The 27,527-nt window shown below is 38.0% G+C and overlaps 1 protein-coding gene across 4 annotated transcripts in view; it reads right to left on the bottom strand.

Annotated features, from left to right (window-relative positions):
- The window catches only part of PIEZO2 (piezo type mechanosensitive ion channel component 2), a 456,862-nt gene that overhangs the window by 281,500 nt on the left and 147,835 nt on the right, over nt 1–27,527 (bottom strand). For all 4 annotated transcript variants that reach the window (XM_046025850.1, XM_046025845.1, XM_046025846.1 and 1 more), the window contains exon 3: nt 10,907–11,032. In XM_046025850.1, the coding sequence (XP_045881806.1) occupies nt 10,907–11,032 (126 nt within the window). The remainder of the gene's footprint in view (nt 1–10,906; nt 11,033–27,527) is intronic.

Raw genomic sequence — 27,527 nt, 5'->3', positions numbered from 1 at the left:
GCCAAGAAAATCAATATCAAGTTATTTTTTGGGTATATAATTTTTAAAAAGAAACAAAGGCCCTCAAGTGAATGGATCATTCTCATATTTTCTCCTGAACTGGAAAGAGGGGGATGGCAACAACTATGAGAGTCAGATCTTCAGGATGCCCGTGGGGGACAGAGAGAGAGGGGTGCAAGTTCCTGGCAGAAAAGGGACATTGTACATGACAGGTGCTCTTGATGGCTTAGCCGCCCGATGGGGAGCATTCCACTGAAAATTGGTTACAAAACAAGAGTCACCCCCTTTCATCTTCGTCACACTCTCATTTCCTTTTTTGCTGCTATTAATTCATTGATTTGCTCTTGAAACACTTACTGGACAGTATATGACCTAGGGGGCCATGCCCTAGGTACTTGGGTTACAAAAATAAACAAAACGAGATAGTCCCTACCCTCCATCTGATTGTATTCTAATGAGAGAATGTATAAAATCAACGATTATAACTCAGGACAAGAAGATCAATGATCGATGCTTAGAGCATTGGGGGAGCACAGGGACCCCTGACTCAGTGGGCCCGGGCCTCCTGGAGCAGGCGCTCAGCACTGAAGCGTGGGTCCAGTGAAGGGATGGGACGGGTGGTGTGGGTTAGAACCCTCTCCCAGGGGACTAACAAGAGCAAAGGTATGGATGGGGAATTGGAAGCTTGAAGGATTAGGCAGTGGGAGGCAGAAACAACACCCATGGGGAAGGGAGAAGTAGAGCTGGTAAGGTCATCCTTCTGCTTGGCCATAGCTCTTCCTCCACTGTCTAGACGAACCCGCCGACCTGCACACACACAGGCCCCAGGGAGCCAGCACCATCCTCGAGACGCTGCAGGGTATGGTCACGTTTCTCACTTTTTTCATCTAATCGGAACCAACTCTTCTGTTGCTGCTCAGTTTCTTTATCTGCCAGTGAGTAAAACAGCAAGCACCTTGCAGAACTATGCGGAATCGAGATAGGACACAGAAACTCTGCCTGACCTGTAAGGGGCAATTATACACCGAAGCTATCACCAATACTGATTTAGAGCAAAACTTAGAACCAAAAAGATGTCACTTTTTTAAAAAAGTGAAGCAGCAGCAGCAGCTGGGTGTGAGATGCAGTGAGGCAGAAGCAAGAGTGAAGGAAAACAAGGCCTCCTGGTGTGTTTGCTCTGTGCCAAGAGCTCCACACATTTTGCCTCATTTAGGGGTGAGACGGGGATGACACATGGTAAGGAAAGAGTTCTGATCAAGCAGACTCAAAATTCCAGATCAAGGATGGGGGCACACCTGCCTTAAGGGAATTAAAAGTTGGATTGCCCAAGAAAGACTGGATATTTTAGGTAAGAAAAGACGTGCATGGCAAATATACGATAAATGACAGATCCATAATGATAGCTGATGGGGAAAAAGGACAAGTTTCCAGAACGAGGAAGGTCACAGCCCCATGGTGTTTGGCACAATGGAGCCGCGGCAATCCCACCCGATAAGACACGGATGCATTCTTATCCAAACGTTCACACAAGACTCACACGCTGAGCTGATAGCAGAGGGGAGGGACTCAAGATGGATCTGAAAGAAATACTTAGATGTGACATCACAGCTGCCTTCAAATATTTGAAAGACGGTTGTGTAGAGAACATCTTAGACTCTTCGATGTGTCATTTTGGAAAGAGCCTCAGGATCCAAGATCTCAGGGGTTCACATTTCAGGGAATGAGATTTCCACACACTGAAAGGCATCCCGTACGTTCTTGTTGATTTATTGACTGATTTACATCTTCAGAAAAGAACACCTCCAGTTTTCTCAGGCTTGAAGAAGGCAGGTTAAAGCCACTCACAGACCAGAGGGCGGCCATTGTTAGCAGGGACCCACCTGAAGTGAGGCAGGTGGTAGAGGACCAGGCAGGAGTAGGAAATAAGCAAATGGGCACCCATGCACCCATACACCCAAACACGCAGCCCTGTAGAGTTCACGTGGCTTCGTGGGAGAAGATATTCTTAAAGGCCAATATTTACCAAGTAAAACATACTACCAACCATTAGTGCTTTACTTAGAGTGAGTATGGCAGATTAATTATCCTCTCCCAGCACATGCTCCTAAATCTGTGGCTCCTAATCTCATCTATTTCTCAGAATCTAACTAATCCAATTTCTCTACAAAGTTTTCCCTGCACACTTATGAGGCCATGTGACACACTGCAGAGAACAGACTATGGAGTCCAGAAGCCCTCAGTTTGAATTCTGGCTCTGTCGCTGAGTGACCTCATTCATGCAAGACACTCTCCACCTCTGGCCGTCATGGCCCTATTAGTAACATGATAGTGAGAGTGGGTCTGTTTTTACAGACACGGGAGGAGTTAAGTGAAATGATGTGATTGAAGTGTTGGTGTACTTTACAAAAAAAAAAGTTAACATCTCTCTTCCTAACATTTTTATCCTTTGTCTCATCTAAAATTCCATAACATAGGGGTGACTGGGTGGCTCAGTCGGTTAAGAGTCTGCCTTCGGCTTAGGTCATGATCCCAGGATCCTGGGATTGAGTTCCGCATCGGGTTCCTTGCTCAGTGGGGAGCCTGCTTCTCCCTCTGCCTGCTCTGCCTGCCATTCCCCTGCTTGTGCTCTCTCTCTCTGATAAATAAGTAAATAAAAATCGTTTAAAAATAAATAAATAAATAATAAGATAAAATTCCATAACTTAGAAAGGGTAATAGTGAATAATGTATTAGTACTATTCCTCTGTGCTGGAGGGCATAGGGTGGGTGACAAGCTTTGGGGCAGGAAGGGTGTAGGGAGAGGACTATAATGTATTCACAAGTCCAGACCTAGCACCGCAGCCACAGGGCAGGTGGGGTGGGAGTTTTCAGTGGGGAAGAGGTTCTTGAAGAACCAAAAAAAAAAAAAAAAGTACTGACAGAGACTGGCGGGTCACTAAAGATACACATCATTGACACAGCCCTCCAACCAGCACCATTTTGCCCTATTACCCAGGATTTCAACCACACAGTGGAGAGTGCATATAAAGAATTAGTAGGGAATTAGGACAAAGACTGTAATAGGTAATTATCTGACACCAAGTAAGTTTCATACATGTCATAATTTTAAAGTTTCATCCATGTGATTTTGTATACTTTGGAGATAAGATTCAGTTCCTGAGCAGTTCCTGTTACCTTGTAGTTGTGCATAACCCTGGGCGAGAATCATGACTTCTCTAGTAAGAATGACAACAGTAATACTAGCTGATCATTAAAACATGCACTCAGTGCGGGTCAGGCACTGTATTAACTCTACTGCCACAACAACGCTTTGAGATGACAGACTGTCATATTCACAGTCAAGGACCCGGAGCCACAGACGTGAGTAACTTGCCCATGGTACATAAGAGCCTGCATTTATTCATATACTGAATAATATAAGAAACCCTCATGAAAAGTCTTTCTCCCAATAAAATGACACATTCTATTTGAAAAACACTACGTGAACTGAGCATCCCTACATGACTGTCACGCCAAGGGAAATCAGGATATCAACAAGGGGCTGGCCTAAGAGCTTTTCATCCCCATGCAGTTTCTCTTCTGCATGGGTGCTGCCCTCTGAATCTTCCCTCTTGCCTGTAGAATTCTGGCTTTTGGCAGTAGACCCTGAACGTGTTCATTCTTCCAAGAAAGCAGACTCTATCCAATCTCGGTTGCCAGAGTTCTCTTTCAGCAACGCTTCCCATCCAGAGACTACAGATCATAAATTAGTCTTAGACTGGAATTGCCTTCCTTGCCCACAGTGCCGAGTGCCAGGCTCCATCGCGGGCTGGCACGTGCCTAAGTGTCAGGGGACAGAACGAGCAATCTGCCTCAATTACCAGGAGCAGAGGGAAATAACACCCAAGGCTAATTGCACGTGTAATAACTGTGATTGGAAGGTATATGGGTGATCCAGGGGCTTTTAGACTATTTTAGTTAAGAGAAAATTAGACCAATACCCTCATCCTGGCACAAATGACCAGGGAATTAAAACTCGGTCTGGATTTTTTTCTGATTGTTGTGTTGAGGAGCAGTATGTCCTTGCAGGGAGTTGTCAGGGAAGAGAAGAAAAAAGAAGGAGGATCAAGGCTCTTCCAGATGCCACCTCTTGGGGCCTCCAGGCTAGCTTCCATGAGAAAGCAGGAAGCAGGAAGTGACTTCAAAAGTTACTCTTAAAATAAGCACAGAGCTAGTTTCCTTTTATATATTTTGTCTCCCACTCCATAAATATTAACTCTTTCCTGCACTGTACTGTGTCAAATGTGAAAAATCAAGATTATCCATAGGGATCATTTATATGAGGATGGACTCATCAGGGGACTTTGCAAATCTAGGGGTCTGTCTCTAATTAACACCATTAATGATGAGTATGATTAATGATGGAGTTTTCTGGCTATGTGTGCCAAGAGACAAGTCAGCACTAGCACCAAAAAGCAGAGAGTCTGCAAGAGAGGCTCACTCTAAGCATCTATCTCACAATCACCAAGATGAGATGCCCATCAGGGAAATACAAATCAAAGCCACAGTGAGATACCACCTCACACCAGTCAGAATGGCTAATATTAACCAGTCAGGAAACGACAGGTGTTGGCAAGGATGCAGAGAAAGGGGAAGCCTCCTACACTGTTGCAAGCTGGTGCAGCCACTCTGGAAAACAGCATGGAGGTTCCTCAAAAAGTTGACAATAGAGCTACCCTATGACCCAGCAATCACACTACTGGGTATTTACCCTAAGGATACAAATGTAGTGATCTAAAGGGGCACCTGTACCCCAATGTTTATAGCAGCAATGTTCACAACAGCCAAACTACGGAAAGAGCCTAGATGTCCATCGACAGATGAATGGATAAAGAAGATGTGTTATGTATATACAATGGAATATTATGCAGCCATCAAAAAATGAACTCTTGCTGTTTTCAAGGACGTGGATGGAACTAGAAGATATTATGCTGAGTGAAGTAAGTCAATCAAAGAAAGACAATTATCATATGATCTCACTGATCTGAGGAATTTGAGAGAAAAGACAGAGGATCATAGTAGAAGGGGGAGGGGAATGAAACAAGATGAAACCAGAGAGGGAGACAAACAATAAGAGCCTCTTAATCTCAGGACACAGACTGGGGGTTGCTGGAGGAGAGGGGGAGTAGAAGGGATGGGGAGGCTGGGTGATGGACATTGGAGACAGTATGTGCTGTGGTGAGTGCTGTGAATTGTATAAGACTGATGAATCACAGACCTGTATCCCTGAAACAAATAATATATTATATGTTAATTAAAAAAAAAAAAGATGAGATGCCAAAATGCCAGAATCCCACATCTGTCTCTTGGTGTTCTTTTTTTTTTTTTTTTAAGATTTTATTTATTCATTTGACAGAGAGAGATCACAAGTAGGCAGAGAGGCAGGCAGAGAGAGTGAGAGGGAAGCAGGCTCCCTGCCAAGCAGAGAGCCCAGTGCGGGACTCGATCCCAGGACCTTGAGATCATGACCTGAGCTGAAGGCAGTGGCTTAAACCACTGAGCCACCCAGGCGCCCTGTCTCTTGGTGTTCTTATCACACTCTACTGTTTCCTACATTGGGTCTCAGCATGGAGATCCTCCTATGTTTTAAGCACAGAAGAGCATCAGGATAAAGTACTGTGAAGGTCTATCATAACCTCTTGGTCAGTTGGCTTCTAGGCCCAGCTTCCTGAGCTCCTAGTGAGGAAAATCAGACCTCTAGATGCTCCTTCCTCTACAGGGGGAGAAAGCAGCTGATCTGGGGGGGTCTGCCTTCAGGGAAAAATGACTCTAACCATGAATACTACAAATGAATGAAGCAAAGGAGATATTGTAAGGACATAGCAGCAACGTATGTAAGTCCTGTGAAACTAGACAGATCCAAAGGCCTAGGAAGTGCAGCGGAGGAAGGAATCATAAGCAGACAACAAATAATAAGTTCCCAAATAGAAGGAAAGATGGTGGAAAGCCAGGCAGCTCAGTGCTCAGATCCCAGTTCAGACGTGTGGCAGCCTGGGTGACTCACTTGCTCTCCTGGAGGCCATTTCCTCATCTTCACGATCAATGCTACCCTCACCCCAGCCTCATCGTCATTGGCCTCATCCCTACCTCAGCACCCTTGGACAGGCAATGTACTTATACAAAAGAAAGGCACCTCCTTGGGGAAGACAGCTCACAAAAAGCATAGCCCTGTAGGGGCAAGGCTTGACCAGCAGACTGCCTCTTTGTAGGAATAAAATTATCCCCTGTGTCCAGCTTAATCCAGCCCGGAAAAGGCCACCAGCCCAGTGCTCAGAGCCTATGGTGAATGGCAGCTTCCACTCACTTCCTCAGGGAAGCCCACAGGCTTCCTCAGGGAAGCTGTCCATCGGCACACCCCGACCCACCCTGACTCACAGAATGGAACCAGGTCATGGGTTGGGAGAGCCCTCCCTAAGAACATTTGAGCTCATCTGTAACAAGAAAAAGAAAAAAAAAAAAGAATCCTTAATTAGAAAAGGAACCTAATGCTCCGTGGGGTCTCACTGCTAGTAGGCGCTCGACAAAGAGCGCCCATTATCACCACAAATTTTTCCTTCATAGTTTCGAACTCAAGTTTCTTGCAATCAGTAACCTGCTTTAATACAGCACAGGAATCCAGAGCGGCCTTGAAATTTCACGAACACTGCCGCACAACCACCAGTAAGTCCAACAAACCACTTCTGTGGCATCTGCAGTGACATAATTGAAACCGGGTTTACATTTATTTAAATAGTATAGTTTTGAGGGAATGAAAATATTTTAGTAAGCGGCACAACACATGTTTGAGGAAAATTTACAGAGGTACCTACCCCCTGCCCCACAGATTTCCTCACTTACCTATAAGCACCGTTTTGGAAATGAAGAGAGAGAAAGAGGGGGGCTGGGGGAGTAAAGTTTCAGGTCTGCACAATGGCACCTTTAACAAACCTGCCAGCTAGTCAGGAACGAAATAGGCTGGTTTGAAAAACTCTTTCCCACTGCCAGTTAATATTCACAGGGCTCTAGGGGAACAAGAACTCTCAATGACTCAATATTTATAAATGCTACTGTTGTCCCCCAGACATGCGTCTCAGATTCCTGAGGGATCTTGGGAGCTTTTGCTATAATGAGGGGGAAGGTATTTGAGTTTTAAATGGGGAGAGGAGTAGGTAGGAAAACAAAATTAAACACACATAAAGGAGCACTCGGTGGTCTTGAATTTGAACGTGACTTCAATGACTGGGAAATCCGACCTGTGTGGGTTATTACGTTTTAATTTACCAATGTCTTAAACAGAGAGAAAGCATTTAAACTGCACAGCCCTGCTGGCGAAGACACTTTCTTTGTCTTTTTGTTTGAAATTCTGCTGCTTTGTCTCCACAGATGCCAAAAAAGGCTACCCTTCAAATGCAGGATATCAAACTAGCTGAGTTTGTGTTTACAACTCCGATGGTATAATCGAAACTCCAAATGCTCAAGGAACAATAACATTAGTGAAATGAAGTCAACTCTAAATTAAAAGTCAGTGTTTCCATTACCCACTCTCACAGTATTTTCTGGAGTTTATATAACTTGATCATTAAAAAAATGCTTGAGGCTGAAAACCTGTTCTGTGTCAATCTTAGACTAACCTAGTTTTGCAAAGCTCTGAAGTTTGTTTGCCCTTCCCTTTTATCCCTCTTCAAGAATGTATTACTTTTAAACGCTACACATGAAACTGGACCAAAAAAATCGGAAAGCCCGATGAGCCAATCCTGTTACATGCATCACTCATTTTTCAGAAGAAATTTACGATTTCTGTAAACACACTTTCAAGGTGCCTTGAGAGAAAGTAAAGAGTTCAAATTCTTTTTCCAAACTCGGTCTTTAGCACATCCCTTCTCTGTTGGTGACCTCATCAACAATACTGTAACTGCAAATTGGAATATTAACTTTGGTAGGAATAAATCTCGCTCTTGAGCTTAACTTGGTAGAAATAAAGTTTACTATTATGACTTCCGTTATATTGGCCCTCTTTGGAACAGAAAAGAGCTTTTATACAAGGTCATCAAAAAAAGGAAGGGAGGACAGTGTGAGAGATCATTCTTCACTGACAGTAGACCGTAATTGTGCATGAATAAAGATATCTCGGAGAGAGACATAGAAATATCTGGGCATCTGGGAACCCAAATACTTAGGATATGAAGTTAGGAAAGGCAGAGCTAACTCCCGAAGATTGAGTTGTAAGGAATGCTTATGTCAAGAGGCCAGCTCTATCTACACTCAAGATGGCCTCCACATCTTCGCCACTGAAAAGTGCAAACTTCTTCATGGCATTAGCATAGGACCCATCTAATTACCCAGGTAATCTGGATCCTTGCCTGAGAAGAAAGAGGCAAATGAAAACAAACTTCTATATGTGTGTGTGTGTGTGTGTGTGTATGTGTAAGTCTGTATATGTTCCTGTTTGCATCTTATAGGGAAGGCCATACATAGAGTAAATATATCTATAAATGTGGAAAGGGGAATGTTGTTTTAACATTTCAATTACATTTTGACATTTATAGAACTGTGGAAAGTTTTAAGTTTTTTTAAGTTTTATTTATTAAAGTCATCTCCACACCCTGCTCAGGGCTTGAACTCCCAAGCCCAAGATCGCATGCTCTTTCAACTCATCCACCAGGCACCCCAAAAATCATCATTTTGAATAAAAATTAGAAACACTTAGACTCTGGGTAAGAAGAAATGATGAACTGCACTTAATCTAGACACCTTCCAGTATAGTGTTTCCACAATATCACTCAGCATCTAAATTCATTTGTAGACATAGGCAAGATATATATTTATAAACTCAAATTTTAAAAAACTGAATGAGTTGTACTCTATCTTGTGATTAAATACTTCCAGTGATAGATAAATCATTATCCATGAAATAGCTTTTTATTCGGACAACATTTTTGGTTAAAAAATCTTTCCTTATGATCCTAGGAATGTCTTCTTAAGAAGTATCCAAAGGATTTGAGATTGAGAAGCACAAGAAAATACTGCTGTAATATTTCTACTAAGTCTAAAAAGATCTGAACCCAAATGTAATAAATGTTTTTTAATCATTAAAACATAACCAACGTACTTATTATATAAACATTTTATTTTATCAAGCTTCGAATAATGAAGTGACTTTCACCAAACAGTAAAACCACATGTTAATGATGGAATATTATGCAGCCATGAAAAGGAATGGAGTACTGAAGCACGCGACAGCATGGATGACACTTGAGAACATCATACTCAGTGAAGGAAGCCAGATACAGAAGGTTACATATTGTATAATTCTGTTTAGATGAAATGTCCAGAGCAGGTAAATCTAACAGAGGCAGAAAGTAAGTTAGTATTTGCCTAGGGTTGGGTGGAGAGGGAATGGAGAATTACTCTTCTGTGGGCAGGGGACCAATGGAAGTGTTCTGGAATCAGAGAGTAGCAATGGTTCCACACTCTAAAAGCCACTCATTTGTATTTCTTACTTAGGTGAATTTTATTGTGTATGAATTATACACCAACTTAAAAACAAGAACCATATCTCAAATCGTGGATTTTACAGCAAAACCATTTTGATACACATTATTATCCAATGGCTTCCGAACTTAGTAAAATGGCCAAAATGAATACTAACTTTAGCTCTATAAAAGGTAGCTTTCTAAAAGTTATATCCTGAAGGATACTGAATAATTTATAAATATGGATTTTACTAAATGATCTCTCACTAGAGAGATTTATGTTAATAGTCTTTAATCCATGAAAAATTTTAATCATTTTTATTTTGCAGGGAAGTGTGGGTTTATTTCCTATTACTTGTGCTTGCCTTTATGAAAGATCAGGAAATTTAAACCTCACAAATGGGTTTATTCAAAGAAGTTGACAATTTAAAACTTATTATAATCCACTTCAAATATGTCAGGATTTCTTTAGATCTAACTTAAAACATGAGGGTTGTATTTCATCCACTTGAAATGCTTCTTCTTTTTTCAAATGATAATCACACATCCTAGAAAAACTGAAGGCGAATTTATCCAGTAACAGGTTAATTTTGGAAACATGATGCTGCCTAGGTAAGGAATATAGATGTTGATATTTTCAGATCATAACTTCAAAATATTATGCATATGAGACATATTGTTTCTGTATGAGTAGCAGTAAAAAACTCTCAATTAAAAAAGAAACTATATTGGGGCACCTGGGTGGCTCAGTGGGTTAAGGCTCTGCCTTCAGCTCAGGTCATGATCCTGGGGTCTTGGGATCAAGCCCCGCACCGGGCTCTCTGGTCAGCAGGGAGCCTGCTTCCCCCCCTCTCTGCTTGCCTCTCTGCCTACTTGTGATCTCACTTTCTCTCTGTCAAATAAATAAATAAAATCTTAAATAAATAAACAAATAAATAAATAAAAAAGAAACTACGTGTCATTGTATTTTTTCCCTATAAAGGCACATGAAATCTTCCATTATGCTATAGAATAGGATTGAGGTCACAGTCATATAATGTTATCCAATTTTTGTACTCATATTAATCATGTTAGAAATTGTACATATCTTGCCTCACTAGCTGTACTGTATGCTCCAGGGACTAATATAAATCTTGTTGTTTTTTTTTTTTTAGACTAAGCCCAGTAATAATGGCATATATAATAAATGGGGGCCTCATATCTAATTTTTGTTGAAAATTCATTCATTAAGTTGCTTGTATTACCCAATTTTCCCTGACAGTTGCTTTCTATGCATTTACAGTACAGGATCGCCAAATGACCAGAAATGATCATGAATTCTACCATGTAACTGCTGTATAGATTGTTATGAGCATTATGACACATAGCTTTATTCATCCATAATATGAAGGGAAAAAAATCACCGTAACACTCACAGTTGTAACCAGGTCCAATACGGTGTTGAGCTTCCAGGCTAGCCAATGTGATGTGGAAGATGATATGCAGCAACAGGAAGGAAAGACTGGTGAAGCACAGAGACTTTAACAGCCGGCCTGTATGTCCTAGAAGGGAAGAAGCATGGAGAAGTAAGGGAGTTTCAAAGGCAACAGACTTAATCTGACATCTGGAGCATTCCATCTGGATCCCATTTCTGCCTCATCTATTATAAGACACACTTGGAAGTGCATCAAGTGTAACAATACTCAATTATTAGTCCAAAGCTAAAGCTATCTTATTCTCTTTATAAAATTATACAACTAATATTGATTAAAAATTCAGGCACCTGGGTGGCTCTGTCAGTTAAGTGTCTGCCTTTGGCTCAAGTCATGATCCCAGGGTCCTGGGATTGAGTCTCGCATGGGGTTCCCTGCTCAGTGTGGGGAGTCTGAGTCTCCCACTGCCCCTCCCCCAGCTTGTGCACGCACTCTCTCTCCTTCTCTCTCTCTAAAATAAACACATAAATAAATAAATATTGAATAAAAATTCAATGTAAAAGAAAAATGCTTTCCTACTTATTAGATGATAAATTACCACAAAATGGACCCACAAATAGCCCCTGGCCCAGAAAATTTTATAAGAGTTCTGCCAAAGTTGAAGGTTGTTTAACCCCTATCTTATAAAAGTAGTTGCAGAGAGTAGGGAAAGAAGGGACATTTCCTAAAATATTTTACAAAGTTAGAGTAACTTGAAGTTTAAAGTAAAATAAGGCTAGAAAATAAAAAGAGGAGTTATAAACCTGTTTACTTATGAACAGAGACATACATTATCAAAAAAGATATTTGCTAACCAACTGAACTTAGCATAGTAAGAGTATAACACATCATAATAAGCTCGATTGAAGAGAGCAGAATCAGACCTATAAATACAGAGAACAAACTAGTGGTGCCAGGGGAGAAAAGGGTGGAGGGATGGGCAAAATGGGTAAAAGGGGGTTAGAGACACAAGCTTCTAGTTATGGAACAAATAAGTCATGGGAATAAAAGGTATAGCATTGGGAATATAATTAAGGATATTGTCATAGCATTGTATAGTGACAGATGAATGGTAGCTACACTTGTGGTGAGCATACCATACACATACAGAAAAGGTGAATCACCATGTTGTATACCTGAAATCAGTGAAACATTTTGTGTCAATTACTACCTGCTCCCCACCCCCAAAATAACTAAGTTTTATTTACTGCAGAGAAACAAATGTGATTTAACATTAGTAAATGTAAATGTGTATGTTACACACCAGTGGGCTGATATCATAATCTTCTAAATGGATGTAGAAGAAGCATTTCATAAAGTACAAATTTTATTTATGATAAAAGAAGGTAACACTCAATAAACTAGGAATCAAAGGAAATATCCTTAAAATGATGAAGGATTCAATACCGTAACTAAAGCAAGCATCCTGCCTGTGGTGGAATTTTAGATATACATTACTGTCAGAGAACGACAAAGGACACTTGCTATCCTTGCCATCACTTAACATATCAGTGCGCGCACTGGCCAAATTCATCAGATAAGAAAAAGAATCAAGAATTGTAATAACTACAATTGTTTGCAGATAACATCCCCTGAAACTATTTGCAGATGATAGTATCACCAACACAGAATGTGAAAGTGAAGCCACAGACCAACCACCAGAACAAACACAATTCAGAAAAGTTATTTAGGCACAATATCATCTTACAAAAATCAATGTAGTGCCTCTACATTGATTAGCAATAATCAAACAGAAAACAAGATACAACTTAACAAACAAAACTGTACAGTAAGGTTCTACCAATGTGTTGGTTTGGCTGGGCAATGGTCCCCAGTTATTTAATCAAAACACTAATCTAGATGTTGCCATGAATTTAGAGGTGTGATTGAAGTCCATAATCAACTGACTTTAAGTACTGATAGTATCCTTGACAATTTGGGCTGGTCTGATTCAATCAGTTAGAAGTCTTGAAAATAGGTCTGAATAGAGAAAGGGAGAGAGAGAAAGAGGGTGGGGGGAAGGGAGAGAGAAAGGAAACTCTGTCACCAGAGCGTAGTAGCTTCAGACTGTGCCCATGAATTTCAACTTGCCCATGACCATACTTCTTCACTACCTGAAAGCCTATCCTATGGATTTTGGACTTGCTTAGGCAGTTCATATAATCAATAGTGCAAACGATTCCTTGTGACAAATTATATACATATAAATATATCCTACAGGTTGAACCTGGACTGAAAAAGAAATACACAAGAATAACCCTTAACAAAAAATACACAAGACCTTTATGGACAAAACTGTAAAATCCAACAGAAAAACAAAGTAGATGACCTGAATAAATGAAGAGATATATCACATTCTGAATGAGATAACTTAATATGAAAAAAAAATCAGTTTTCTCAAATTTAGTCTACAAATTCAATGCAAATTCAAATAAAATGCCAGGAGAAACTTTAAAGCCACCAACAAACATATTTCAAAATATGTAAGAAAAGAATTTTTAAGGAATACAACATATTTATTTAAAAATATATTTGAAAAAAAAATCCCTAGGAATTGCCAGACCAACTTTGAAATTTTGAGAAGTAAAATTTAAAAAATGGGTAAGGAGTGTTTGTCCTAATAGACAATCAAGGTATGCTATAAATCCATAAGTTAAAATAGAACAAACAGAACTTAGATTTCTTACAGAAAGGAAAAAAGCCAAATGGAATATCACATAGAGTTCAGAAAAAAAACTAATTTGTTTACATGAATTTGATAAACATCAAAGTTGATTCCACAAGTCAAGAGGAGCAGAACAGGCTAGGATATGAAAAACTGGCTTCAATAAAATAGTAATAATAATAATAATAATAATAATAATAATAATAATGCTAGACCCTTGCCATAAAAGTGATCTTCAGGTAAATAAAGACCTAAATGTGAAAGATAATAAAATTCTAAAGTCAATAGATGAAAACATGAAAGAATAACTTTGTGCCTTTTCCATGGGGATTGCCTCTAAACTAAGACCCAAAACACGTTACAGGGCAAAAAAAAAACAGATGAATTTGACCATATTAAAATTGAAAATCCAACAAATGCCACCAGAAATAAAATTCACCGGCAGATGATTAACTGGGAAATCTAAGATTAGGGATGGGTTTACATAAAATTAATACTTCAAATAGATAAAGAATTCTTGCATATCAACAAGAAGACTGGTCAACCTATAGAATAGAAGCAGTACATCTAAATAAGCATCTTACAAGAGAAAACTTGAGAGGGCAATATGTTTATACAGAGGAACAAAATGTGTAGAGACATTTAATAGAGACATTATAGTTAAGACAGAAATGGGTTAACATTTTACAACCATCATATTGAATTATAAAGATTCATTTTGGGGTTTTTGTAAGGGGAACGAATATTTTGTTAGTCATGTGAAACTGGTAGTCCTTCTGGAGGTCAGTAGTTAAGTATGCCTAAGTCTCTGACTTGGCAATCACCCTCTGAATTATAAACTCCAGAGAAATTTTTGCAGCAGGTCTACATGGGGTCTTGGGTCATGATATTCTTTATATCCTTGTCTGTAGTGGCAGAGAATTGGAGACATTCCAATTTTCCACCACGAAGGAGATGAATATATAAAAATGAGGTGAACAAGCATCTTATAATACATTAGGTGCATGAAAGTAGAACATATGTGGATCTTAAAAAAAAAATTGGGTTAAGAAATGACAAGAAAAAAAATGGGACACAGACCACACGATCATTCAGATAAATTAAGAACACAGACCTGGAAAATCAACATATATGTTTAACACCAATGTGTTTATGTATATTTAATAAATGTGCAAAACACATTTGTATAGTTTCACATGGGGAGGCAGGAAATAGGAATGAAAATGGGGGACAAACAAGCAAGAGTCAATTAACAAAATAAGAGACACTCTGAACAATCCTAAAATAAAACTATTCTTGTGAATTGATGAATAAACTGTTGCAACACTTCTCTGAAGAGGACTAGGTGGGTGTTGGACAGGGTGACCTACATTCTGATCCTTGGTCTGCCTCTGGCCATGCAATTCTGTTTAGAGAGGCTGCCAGGACTTTGAAACTCTAATACTTTATACATAATAAAATTTATTTATATGGCAAATATATACATGATAGATATGTGGTATACATGATAGATATGTGGTAAACTTACATATTTATGTACATATAAATTTTATATTTACATAATGATAAATACATAAGCTAAATACATACATGTAATATTGGCATATATAATTTTAAATGTCAGTATACATGTGCAAATGCACATAGTGATCTTTAAGATCTAACTAAAAGTTACATTATATCATTTTAGCCTAAAATTCTTCTTTAGCGGTTAAGAAAACTGTCTGCCACAGTGTAATGACTTGATGACTACTCCGATGTAAAAAAGAAAATTGAGGCATTAAATGAAAACATCGAGATACCATGAATTGAATATCTTTCAAGTCTACATTCAACAAGCCCATACTGGAAAGAGGGATTTCTTAGTAGCCCAGGAGAAGATTCCATTAAATCCTGTGCAATATGTCTTTCAGGCAAAGCAAGGCCATGGGAAACCACCCATCTCCTAGCCCACTCTTTTAAGCCACTGAGTTACCAGCCCCTGATCTGCTGCCATGGCAACTGGAGCATTGGCTCCCCCCAGGCTCTGAGCTCAGGATATTTGCTTCTGTGTTTCTAATGTTGACTTTAGAGCCTCTGTGAGTACTGCTCACGTGGACCTAAGGAAGAAGAGCCCATAAAATGCCCTCAGGGAAAACATGGAACTGCCAAAAAAAAAGGAAGCTTAAAGGCTTAAAATGTCATAAATATAAAATATATATACCTAAAATATTTATAAAATATATATACCTAAAATGTGCATTTCATTCTAAAATGCCATTTTTTTCAATTTTTCTAACTTTTGACGTAATACAGTTTTGGCATGTAGTCAGTTATTTAAAAGCATAGCTCAGGGAAGCTGAAATTTATTAGCTATTTAGAGCAATGGAAAGTTTAAAATAAATATAAGCAGAAGGCAAGGTTATTAGTCTGATTTCTTCTCAATCCTACTGTAGTTTTCATTGCTTTCATTAGGGACAACTAAGGATTAAATAAAGTATAATTATGTGATATGAACAATTGGGTTTTACTTGTCAAGTATTCCTTTACAGTAACATTTCCTGGTTTTATATATATTTACATATATATATATCATTCAAATATATATTTTATACACACACACACAAATACATTAAAAAATTCAGTGGAGGGGCGCCTGGGTGGCTCAGTGGGTTAAAGCCTTGGCCTTCAGCTCAGGTCATGATCCCAGGATCCTGGGTTTGAGCCCCGCATCGGGCTCTCTGCTTGGCAGGGAGCCTGCTTCCTCCTCTCTCTCTGTCTGCCTCTCTGCCTGCTTGTGATCTCTGTCTGTCAAATAAATAAAATCTTTAAAAAAAAAAAAAATTCAGTGGATTTAGTATATTCCCAATGTTGTACAACCATTTTCTCTATCTACTTGACAAAACTTTTTCAACACTCCAGTATCACCCACTAAACAGTTACTTTTTCAGTATTCCTGCTTCTCCTCCCTGCTGAAAAGCACAAGTCAGCTTTCTGGGTATTTCCCATAAATATTATCAGACATTATGTGGCCCTTTGTGTCTTGCTTCTTTTCTCTTAGCATGATGTTTTCAAGGTTCAGCCATATTGTAATGTGTGCTGGTACTTCATTGTTTTATGGCTGAAAATTATTCCATTGTATGTATGAACATTTATTCATTTATTCATCTGTTGATGGATATTTGGGGTGTATCATCTATCTTTTAACTACTGTGAATACTGCTGTTATGGACATGTATATATAGGTATTTGTTAGAGTACTTTTTCCACTTATTTTATGTACATAGGTAAGAATTGTACATATGAGGATCATATGGTAATTACATAGTTAGCTTTCTGGAAAGCAGCCAAACTATTTTCCATAGCAGGTGCACCATTTTACATTCCTACAAACCATATACAAGAGTTCCACTTTCTCCATATCTCTGCTAGAACTTGGTATTTCTGATATTTAAAAATTACTCTTTATATTAATAGTCATTCTAGTGGCTGTCAAGTGGCATCACATTGTGGTTTTGATTTCCATTTTCCTAATGACTAATGATGTTGAGCATCTGTTCATGTGCTTGTTGGCCATTTGCATATCTTCTTTGGAGAACACTCAATTCTATTTTATTGGTCTAACTGTCTATCCTTATAGAAATACCGTATTTTCATTGTCATAGCTTTGCAGTAAGTATTAAAATCAGGAGACAGAAGTGTGAGAGCTGAAACTTTGTTCTTTTTCAATACTGTTTTGGCTATTTGCGACCCCTTGCAATTCCATATGAGTTTAAGAATTACCTTTTTTATTTTAAAAAAAAAAAAGGCCATTGGAATTTTGACAGGGATTGCACTTCATCTATGGTTTGTTTTGGGTAGTAATGCGATCTTAAGGATATTAAATTTTCTAACCTATGAGCATAGGATTTTCTATTTGTTTAAATCCTCTTTAATTTTTGTCAGCATGTTTAACATTTTCAGTATAGAAGTCTTTCACCTCATTGGTTAAACTTATTCCTAGATATTTTATTATTTGCTTTGCTAAAGTAAATGTAATCGCTTTCTTAATTTCTTCTACAGATTGTTCATTTTCCATGCACAGAAATGTAACTGATTTTTGTGTGTTGATCTTGCACCCTGCAACTTCGCTGAATTTCTTTATTAGCTCTGTTAGTATTTTTAGGGATTCTTTGAAATTTTCTATATATGGGAACATGCCATCTTTGAATAAGGATAGTCTTACTTTTGCTTTTCCAATTTGGTAGTCTTTTACCTTTTTTTTCACCTCACTTTCCTAGCCAGAACTTGCTGCACTGTGTTGACTAGCAACCGTAAAAGCAGATGTATTAATTTGCTAGGGCTGCCAGAACAGAGTACCACAACTGGGTGGCCCAAGCAACAGAAATTTATTTTCTCACACTTCTGAAGACAAAATATCCAAGTTCAAGATGTCAGCAGTTTCTGGTTTCTTCTGAGGCCTCTCTGTTTCACTTGCTGACTGCAGGTGTCTGCCTTTGTGCTGTGTCCTCACATGGTCTGTTCTCTATGCACATGCATCCCTGGAATCTGTGTGTCCAACTGTCTCCTTTTTATAACACCAGACAGACTGGATTAGGACTCACTCTAATGGCTTCATTTTAATGTAATCACTTCTTTAATGCAAATCTGAGTCAATTGAGATGATTATGTTGTTTTTTTTTTAAAGATTTTTTATTTTATTTATTTGATAGAGAGAGATCACAAGTAGGCAGAGAGGCAGGCAGAGAGAGAGGAGGAAACAGGCTCCCTGCGGAGCAGAGAGCCGGACGTGGGGCTCGATCCCAGGACCCTGAGATCATGACCTGAGCCAAAGGCAGCGGCTTAATCCACTGAGCCACCCAGGCGCCCCATGAGATGATTATGTTTTTATTTCCCCTTTTGTCCTATTCATATGATGCATTACACTGATTTTTTATGTTGAACCACCCTTGCAGGATAAAATAAATTCCACTTGGTCACTTTTTAAAGTGCTGTTGGATTCAGTTCATGAGCATTTCACTGAAGACTTTTTTTTTTTTTTTTTACATCTATATTCGTAAGGGGTATTGGATGCAATTTTTCTGTTTTTGTTTTGTTTTTCCTTGTGTTGTCTCTGGCTTTGTTACTGGTGTCACAGAATAAGTTAGGAAGTGTCCCCTCTTATTCTATATTACATTTTGGAAAAGTTCGAGAAGTACTGATGTTAATTTTTCTTTAAATTTTTGGTAGAATTTACCAGTGAAGCTATCTGGTACAAGACGTTTCTGTGTTGAGAGGTTTCTGATTACTGATTCAATTTTTCACTTTTATAGGTTTGTTTATATTTTCTATTTCCTATTGTGTCAATTTTGGTAATTTGTTTGTTTCTAGAAATTTCACCATTTCAATTAGGTTATCTAATATGTTGGCATATCCTTGTTCATAGTACTCACATATAATTATTTTAATTCTATACAGTTGGTAGTATTGTCTCCACTTTCATTTCTGATTTTATCATTTGCATCTGTTCTCACTTTAGATTTGTTAATTTAGCTAAAGTTCTCTCAATTCTGTTGATCTCTTCTAAAGAACCAACTTTTAGTTTTATTGATTCTCTCAACAAATTCTTTCTCAATTTATTGCACCCAGTAGGTTTTGGTAGATTGCATTTCTATTTTCATTTGTCTCCAAGTATTCTCTAATTTTCCTTGTAATTACCTCTTTGTCCCACTGCTTTCTAAGAGCATTGCTTGATTTCCAGGTATCTGCAAATTTTTCACTTTTCCTTCTGTTATTAATTTCTGACTTTATTGCATTGTAATTTGAAAACTATATGATTCAATCTTTTAAAACTTCTTGAGTATTCTTTCACAGCTCCACATATGGTCTCTTCTGGAACATATTTCATGTAAACTTGAGAAGAATATGCATTCTCTTACTGTTCAGTGCAGTGATCTCTCTCTCTCTCTCTCTATATATATATATACATATACATATACACACACACACACATATTGTCTTGTTGGGTTATAGTATTTTCAAGTCCTCTTTTTCCTGACTGATATTCTATCTAGATGTTCTTTCCAGTATTGAAAGTGGACTTTTGAAATATCCAATTATTACAGTAGAATTGTCTCTTTATCCTTTTCAAGACTGCCAAAGTTTGATTCCCATATCTGAGGACTCTGTTGTTTGGTAAGTACATGTTTATCATTGCTGTATATTCTTCATGAATTGACCTTTTATTGATATATAATGCCTTATTTGTAACAGTTTTTTTTAAAAGATTTTATTTATTTATTTGACAGACAGAGATCACAAGTAGGCAGAGAGGGAGCCAGAGAGAGAAAGGGAAGCAGGCTCCCCACTGAGCAGAGAACCCGATGTGGTGCTCGATCCCAGGACCCCGAGATCACGACCTGAGCCAAAGGCAGAGGCTTAACCCACTGAGCCATGCAGGTGTCCCTGTAACGGTTTTTGACTTAGAGCGTATTTTGTGTAATATTAATGTAAGGACCTCTGCACTTTTTGGTTATAATTTGCACAGTATTTCTTTTTCCATCCTTTCACTTTCAATCAACTTTGTCTTTGAATTTTAAGTTAGTTTCCTGAAGACAGCATACAACTGAATCATGTTTTATCATCCATTTCACCATCTTTGCCTTTCATTGGAGAGTTTAATCCAATTATATAGAAATCATTACTAAGGACATGTTTCTGTCATTTTGCTATTTTTTTTCTGTATATCTATACCCTTTTTGTTCCTCACTTCCTCTATTACTTCATTCTTCCATATTTAACTAATTTTTGTAGGGTACCATTTTGACTCCCTGCACATTTTCTTTTGTGTATATTTTTTTTAGATATTTTCCTACTTGTTAACAGAGGGATTACAGTTGATATCCTAAATTTATAACAATCTAGTTTGAACTGATAACAACTTAGATTTAATACCATACAAAATCTCTGCTTCTATATGGCTTCACCCCTTTTCATGTTGTTGTTGTTGTCACAATTTACATTTTTATACGTTGTGTACCTATTTATAGATTTATGATTACTGCTTTGTGCATTTGTCTTTTAAATAATATAGGAAATTAAAAGAGAAGTAATGAACCAAAGATGCAGCAATACGAGGTTTTATATTTACCTATACAGTACCTTTATTGGAGTCCTTCATGTCTTTGAATGTCTGAGTTATTGTCTGTTTTTTTCACTTTTCATCTCAGCCTAAGGATTCCCTTCAGCATTTCTTCTAGGACAGACCTATGAGTGATAAATTACTTTTTGTTTATCTGGGATTTTCTTGTTCTCCTTTGTTTCTAAAAAAAAATTAATTTGCATGATATAAGATTCTTTGTTAACAGGTTTTTTTTTTCTTTTTGTTTTTCTTTCAGCACTTTAAAAATACAAGCTTTCTGGTTTCCATGGTTTCTCAGGAGAATCTGACCTTAATCCTACTGAAGTTTCCTTGATGGTGGTGAAACACTTCTTTCTTACTGTTTTCAGAATTTTCTTTTTGCCCTTAGTTTTGACAATTTGATTATGATGTGACTCAGTCTTATCCACTTGGAAGTTATTGAGATTTTTAAATATGCAGTTTCATGTGTTTTTTCAAACTTGTCAAGTTTTTGGTCACTATTTCTTCAAATAATCTTTCTGGCCCTTTTACTTTCTCCTCTGTTTCTGGGATTCCCATTATGCATGTGTTGATATGCTTGACAGTGTCCCAGAATTCTCTTAGACTGTGTTAATTTTTCTTCATTTATTTTTCCTTTCTCTGATCTCAGGCTGTATAATTTCAACTGATCTGTCTTCAGCTTCATTGATTCTTTATTCTGCCTGCTCAGAACTATAATTTGAATCCTCTCATGAGCTTTTCATTTCAGCTATTATACTCTTCAGGTCCAGAATTTCTGTTTGGTTACCTTTTACAATTTCCATCTCTTTATTGATTTTCTCTATTTGATTAGAATTTATTTTCACTTCCTTTAGCTCTTTTCTCATGGCTTCCTTTAGCTCCTTGGACATACTCAACACAGGCAACATAAAGTCTTTGTCTAGTAAGTTCAATTTCTGCTTCCTCAGGGAAAATTCCTATTGATTTTCACTGTGAATAGGTCATGTTTTCTTGTTTCTTTGTATGTTCCATAGTTTTATGCTGAAAACGAGACATTTTTAATACTACCATCTGATAATTCTGGAAATCAGATTCTTCTGCCTCAGATTTTTTTTCTGTTGATTACTGTAGGCTATAGCTGCATGTTACTTTTCTTTTTCCTTAAGATTTTTATTTACTTGTTTATTTACTTGAGACAGATAGCACAAGCAGGGTGGGGAGGAGGAGGGGAGGGAGAGGAAGAATCAGGGACTCCAGTGAGCTTGAAACAGAGCTCAAGCCCAGGACCCCAAGATCATGAGCTGAACCAAAGGCAGATGCTTAACTGACTGAGGACTCAGTTACCCTGTATGTTACTTTTCTAAACTTTCTTTTTAATGAAATCTTTATCTTTTTCCATGTGTGGTCCATTCCTTTGTGTTGTCTTTCATTAGTGTTTACATAGAAATGTTTCCAAATAGCAAGGATTATGTGTGTGTGTATGTGTGTGTGTGTGAGAGAGAGAGAAAGAGAGAGAGAGCGCATAGCCTATTTACAACTCTTCCTTAGGATATACTTTCTGCTTGCACTGAGATTATAGATCTCACAGAAGTGAAAACTTGGAGTCTTCTCAAGCTTTTTTAGAGTATGCATCCTGCCTTAGGCATGCATATGAATTTCTATATTCCCCAGAAGACAAGGGCACTTTGGGATGCCATAATTTCCCAAAGAAACTCTCTTTCTGGAACCTTCTGAAACAAACAGCTGTGAGTTGTTCATTTGCTTTATAAGGTTTCAAGAAATGCTTGCTCTTCTCTGTCTTGAGTGAGGTCTAAATTAGATGAAACAAGTCAAGTGTCTTGCATCAACCTTTCACACAGCCCCAGACATATAAGAACACCAAACATAATTCTTTGAGAATAGGTCTCCTCTCTTCCTGCTGGAACCAGGGACCAAGGTCCAAAGACTGTCCCAGTTGCAAAGCTGCACTGCTATTACCCTCCTCAAGGCATCTAAAGTCTCCACCTCTCTGATTAGAGGAATCAGGGAGTGGGATCCCAAGAGCTAAAGATTAAAGGGGAGATACTGGCAAAAAGAAAACCAGAAGCGGGGAGGTTCCTCTAATTCTGTTATATATCAGTAAATGTCTGCTCTCACCCTCAACTACACATGAATGGAATGAACTCAAAAGACCTCTGAGAACTGAACTATGATATAATGAACTACTCAAGTACCAGTCTGATCCCTGAGTGGTGCACATCAAAGCAGACTGAAACAGAAAAGCAAAGAATTTGAGAACTGAACTGACATTGAACCACCGCCCATAGAAAGTGAGACAAAACTTGTGACTTGAAACCCACATGACTAACTGCAGAAACAAAGAAAAACAAATCAACAGTTCCCCCAAAAACTTTAACACAAACCAGTGTCTCATAACATAATCTTCAAGGTGACCAGGATATAATCCCAAATTACTTGACATACAAAAATCCGGAAAATCTGATGAATTCTCAAGAGAAAAGACAATAAAGCCAACTTTGAAATTACCCAAATGTTGAAATTATTACAAAATGATTTTAAAACATCCATTACAACCCCACTCCATGGAGGTAAAGGTAAACAATCTTGAATGAATGGAAAGATCAAAGTTGTTAGCAGAGAAATAGAAAGTACAGGAAAACAAATGAATAAAATTTTAGAACTGAAAATACAGAGTTTCTGAAATTTAAAATTCCCTCAATAGGCTCAATAGTAGAAGAGAGATAACAAAGGAATGAGTCAGTAAACTTAAAAAGATTAATAGATATTATCCAACACAAGTAACACAGAGCAAAAGACTAAAAAACTTAATAGACCCTCAGGGACCTGAGTGTCTAAAGACCAATGATTTGTGTCATTTGTGTCCTTAGAGTCAACAAAAGAAAAGAGAAAGAGATTGGTATGGAAAAAAGATAGATAATAGCTAAAAATTCCCCAAATTTTGTGCACACATAATTTATATGTTCAATAAGCTTAGCAAACCCTAAAGAGGATAAACTCAAGGAAACCACTCCCTGATACATGACAACCTAGGTAAAGAAGAACTGAAAGCAGCAAGAGAAAAATATCACATTACATTCAGGGAGACAACTATTTGAATTACCACCTATTTTCATCACAAACCATGAAGACCAGAACACCGTAGAACACCACCTTTTGAAGTTTGAAAGAAAAGAGCTATGAACCCAGAATTCTATATCTTGTGAAGATATCCTTCAGGAAAAGAGGCAAAACACAGACATTCTCAAGTGAAAAAACAAACAAACAAAAAGCTAAAATTATCTGTCATTAGATATTCTGCTCTAAAGAAATGCTAACACACGGGTTCTTCAGGCTGAAGGGAAATGGTACTGAAAGAAAATCTGAAACTTCAGTCATGAAGAACAGCACCAGAAATGGATAAAAATGTATTTGTTTTCTTTCTTCCTCTCTCTCTCTCTCTCTCTCTCTCTCTCTCTCTCACACACACACACACACACACACACACTTAATTATAACCATGCTCCAATTAAGTCATGGCATTTCTAGAAATGATCCCTGTTTTTTCTGGTTTTGGAAATATTTTGTGTGTGCAGAAATAATTGAGGGTATTATGTTGCCCATGTGTTTTGAGTAGTCACTCTTATTTGTACAAGAAAAATGAAAAATCCAAAGATCTGTCACCTAATAAATAATCACTCATAATTAGAAACATAAGAAAATGGGGTATATATTAAAAAGGATTAAAAATACATATGCTAACTTCAAGATGATTTGCAAAAGTACCCAAATAGCAGATTTACAAAATGAACAATTTATGGCCAGAATGACAGGGTACCAAACTGTGTATTTATATACTATATTTCTCTAATTATTAGAAGGTGAAGGCAGAAAAAAAATTGAGTTGTATCAGAAGAAATAGAAAACAAGGAGAAAACAGTTTTTTTCAATAAATTTTAATTTGAGGCTTTTTTTATAGATTTTGTTTAATTGCCATATATTTCTTCAAATAAAGCTAAAAAAAAGACTTTATCACTTTATGGATTTCATCCAGGTACTGGGATTTAAACACAGGTATAAAGGTAACTTAGGTATAAATCTAAAAATATGAATAATAATTTATTATACTTTTGAAAGTAATTCAGAGGTTATTGCATTAGACAACATTTCTAATTCTCTAGCTCTCAAGGGATTCGAAATGTGACATGCAAATGTGGAAGATTCATGGTTCTCATAATTGTGCTAGTATGTGTAAGTTAATTTTGAAATTTTCCACATAAGAAATAAGGCATTCCATAAACCTAGCCATTCTTTTTTTTTTTTAAGATTTTATTTATACATTTGACAGACAGAGATCACAAGTAGGCAAAGAGGCAGGCAGAGAGAGAGAGAGAGGAGGAAGCAGGCTCCTTGCCAAGCAGAAAGTCCAATGCGGGGCTCGATCCCAGGACCCTGGGATCATGACCTGAGCGAAAGGCAGAGGCTTTAACCCACCGAGCCACCCAGGCGCCCCAAACCTAGCCATTCTTAAAGGAGAGCTCTGAGCCTTGTGGTCATTTGCTTTTCAGTGAAAATGAAACAGCAAGAAGTTTCATTGGTATGAGTTTATAGGTAAGTTAATGAATTGAATGCAAATTCAATTTCTATATATTTCAAAGTCTTCAGCTTATGCCCCCAAGATATTTTTACTATTTATTTGCAACTTAATTAGAAAGACCCTAGTAGAAATACCATGTAGCTAATGTACATGGTATCTAGGAAAAAAATACCTTAGGAAGCAAATATTTATATTTAAAGGATTTCCCACAACTTTATGCTCCAGATAGAACAAATGAAAAGCAAGTTGATATGTAAAACTGAGGTTTTTCTTTTCAATTCAAAATGAGGTTAAATATAGATACCTATTAGCCAGAAAGAGTATGCTGGGACTTCAAAATCAACTAAGCAGTCAAGCTTTTAGGTTGAGTACATAAACTTGCTAATACTAACCATTTTGATCTACAGGAATGGCCATTTCATTAGCATCAAACTCTTACAAATGGAGAGAAGAAATACATGTCTACTACATAATTCTATTTGAAATCTTATTGAGGTCATCATTCCAGCACTTCTCAAACCCTTTTTTGCTAAAAAGAGCAAGAGAGTCTTTCTGGGAATACTACAAGGCCAACAAAAGAATGAATGACAAGATCATTTCTTTTAAGAGTTCTCCCCACCTTCACAAATTGGACTAAAAACTTCCACTGCATGTCTCCAAGTGGGACCTGGAATTCCCCCACCACACCCACCTCTTAATCCTCCCTTGCAAAAGCTCAACTTTCTATTTCCATTTTTTTAATTAACATATTGTTGGAGCCAAAAAAAAAAAAAAGTTTTTTCCCCTTCTGCCTTCCCATTTGGATCCATCATTTATTACCTTGGCTGTATGTGCTATTATTTAATAACTTTTAAAGTATTATAATTTCTGCCTAAAGATACTCCACAATGAACTGATATAATCAGAGAGAAAAATGGTGCCAGAAAGAAAAATAGTGTTCAAGGCACATAGAAGAATGATAAGTGAGGAACTAAGAAAAGGATGTGAAGCTGCCAGCATCAAAAATGTCACTCCATCCTTCCTTTTAAATTTATCATTCACGACCAGGTCTTAGGTCTTCTATATCTTTCCTTACTACTCTGACCGAAAGGGATCCCTTTCTGAGTCCTATATTGTATAATGCCTTTATCTGACACTTAGAAATATATACCTTATCATGTAGGTTGTTGTCCTAGGCTAGATCACCAGAAAAAGACTCAGATTGAGATTGATGTATAGGAAGTTGCTGAAGAGGGCTCTGGAAAAACTATCAATTAGGGGAGTGAGGGAGGCAGGACTGAGCCAGGAGGCAGAAGGCAGGAGACAGAAGACTGAAGTGGCAGTGGAGCCCTCGGAGGGTCTTTAGAGAGCTTTGGAGCTGGAATGGCCCTTCACAACTGTCCAGAATTGAGGCAAGGTCGCCGAGCCTATGTATTCCACTCACTCCCATCACTGGCCAGAAACTGGGTGTGGGCTGTCCCTAGAGATGGGTGTTACATGGGCAAGGTGGCTTCCTTGAGTTAAAGACAGTGATTGCTTCTCCATGTCCTCATATCAGGGAGATCATATGATAGCTGTGAAGTGTGTAAACTTGGCGATTCATAGACCTGTACCCCTGGGGATAAAAATACATTATATGTTTATTAAAAAAAAAAAAAATTTGGAAGGGGAGGCGAACCATAAGAGACTATGGACTCTGAAAAACAACCTGAGGGTTTTGAAGGGTCAGGGGTGGGAGGTTGGGGGAACAGGTGGTGGGTAATGGGGAGGGCACGTTTTGCATGGAGCACTGGGTGTTGTGCAAAAAGAATGAATACTGTTACGCTGAAAAAATAAATAAAATGGAAAAAAAAAAAGACAGTGATTGCTGTGAGTAGTCATGAATCAGCTCTCTAGGAACCTGGGACTATCAGTGCCACCATCATGGAAGGGATGGGGCAACACCCCACAGGGAAACTAGGTCATCTTATTCTAGACATTCATTGTTCTCAGATACAGCATGAGCGTCCTGAAGGCAAGGACCACTCCTAGCATAAGATCTCAAGCCAACAGGTACCTCACAGCTAAAAACCTGGACAAGAAGCAGAACTGAGAGCATGAAGCAACAGAGTTTTCTCACTCCAGAAAACACCAGGGCCTGGGACTTGCCTGGGAGAGTGCAATTCTCACTTTGAGGTGTCTCCTTTTGCTCTAAACACATGGAGATATAGTGGACACTGGACAACATAAGTTTGAACTGGACAGGTCCACTCATTCACAGATTTTTTAA

The sequence above is a fragment of the Meles meles genome, chromosome 12 (assembly GCF_922984935.1).
Source record: "Meles meles chromosome 12, mMelMel3.1 paternal haplotype, whole genome shotgun sequence".
NCBI classification, from domain to species: Eukaryota; Metazoa; Chordata; class Mammalia; order Carnivora; family Mustelidae; genus Meles; species Meles meles.
This window is presented reverse-complemented; position numbering and strand designations above follow the sequence as displayed.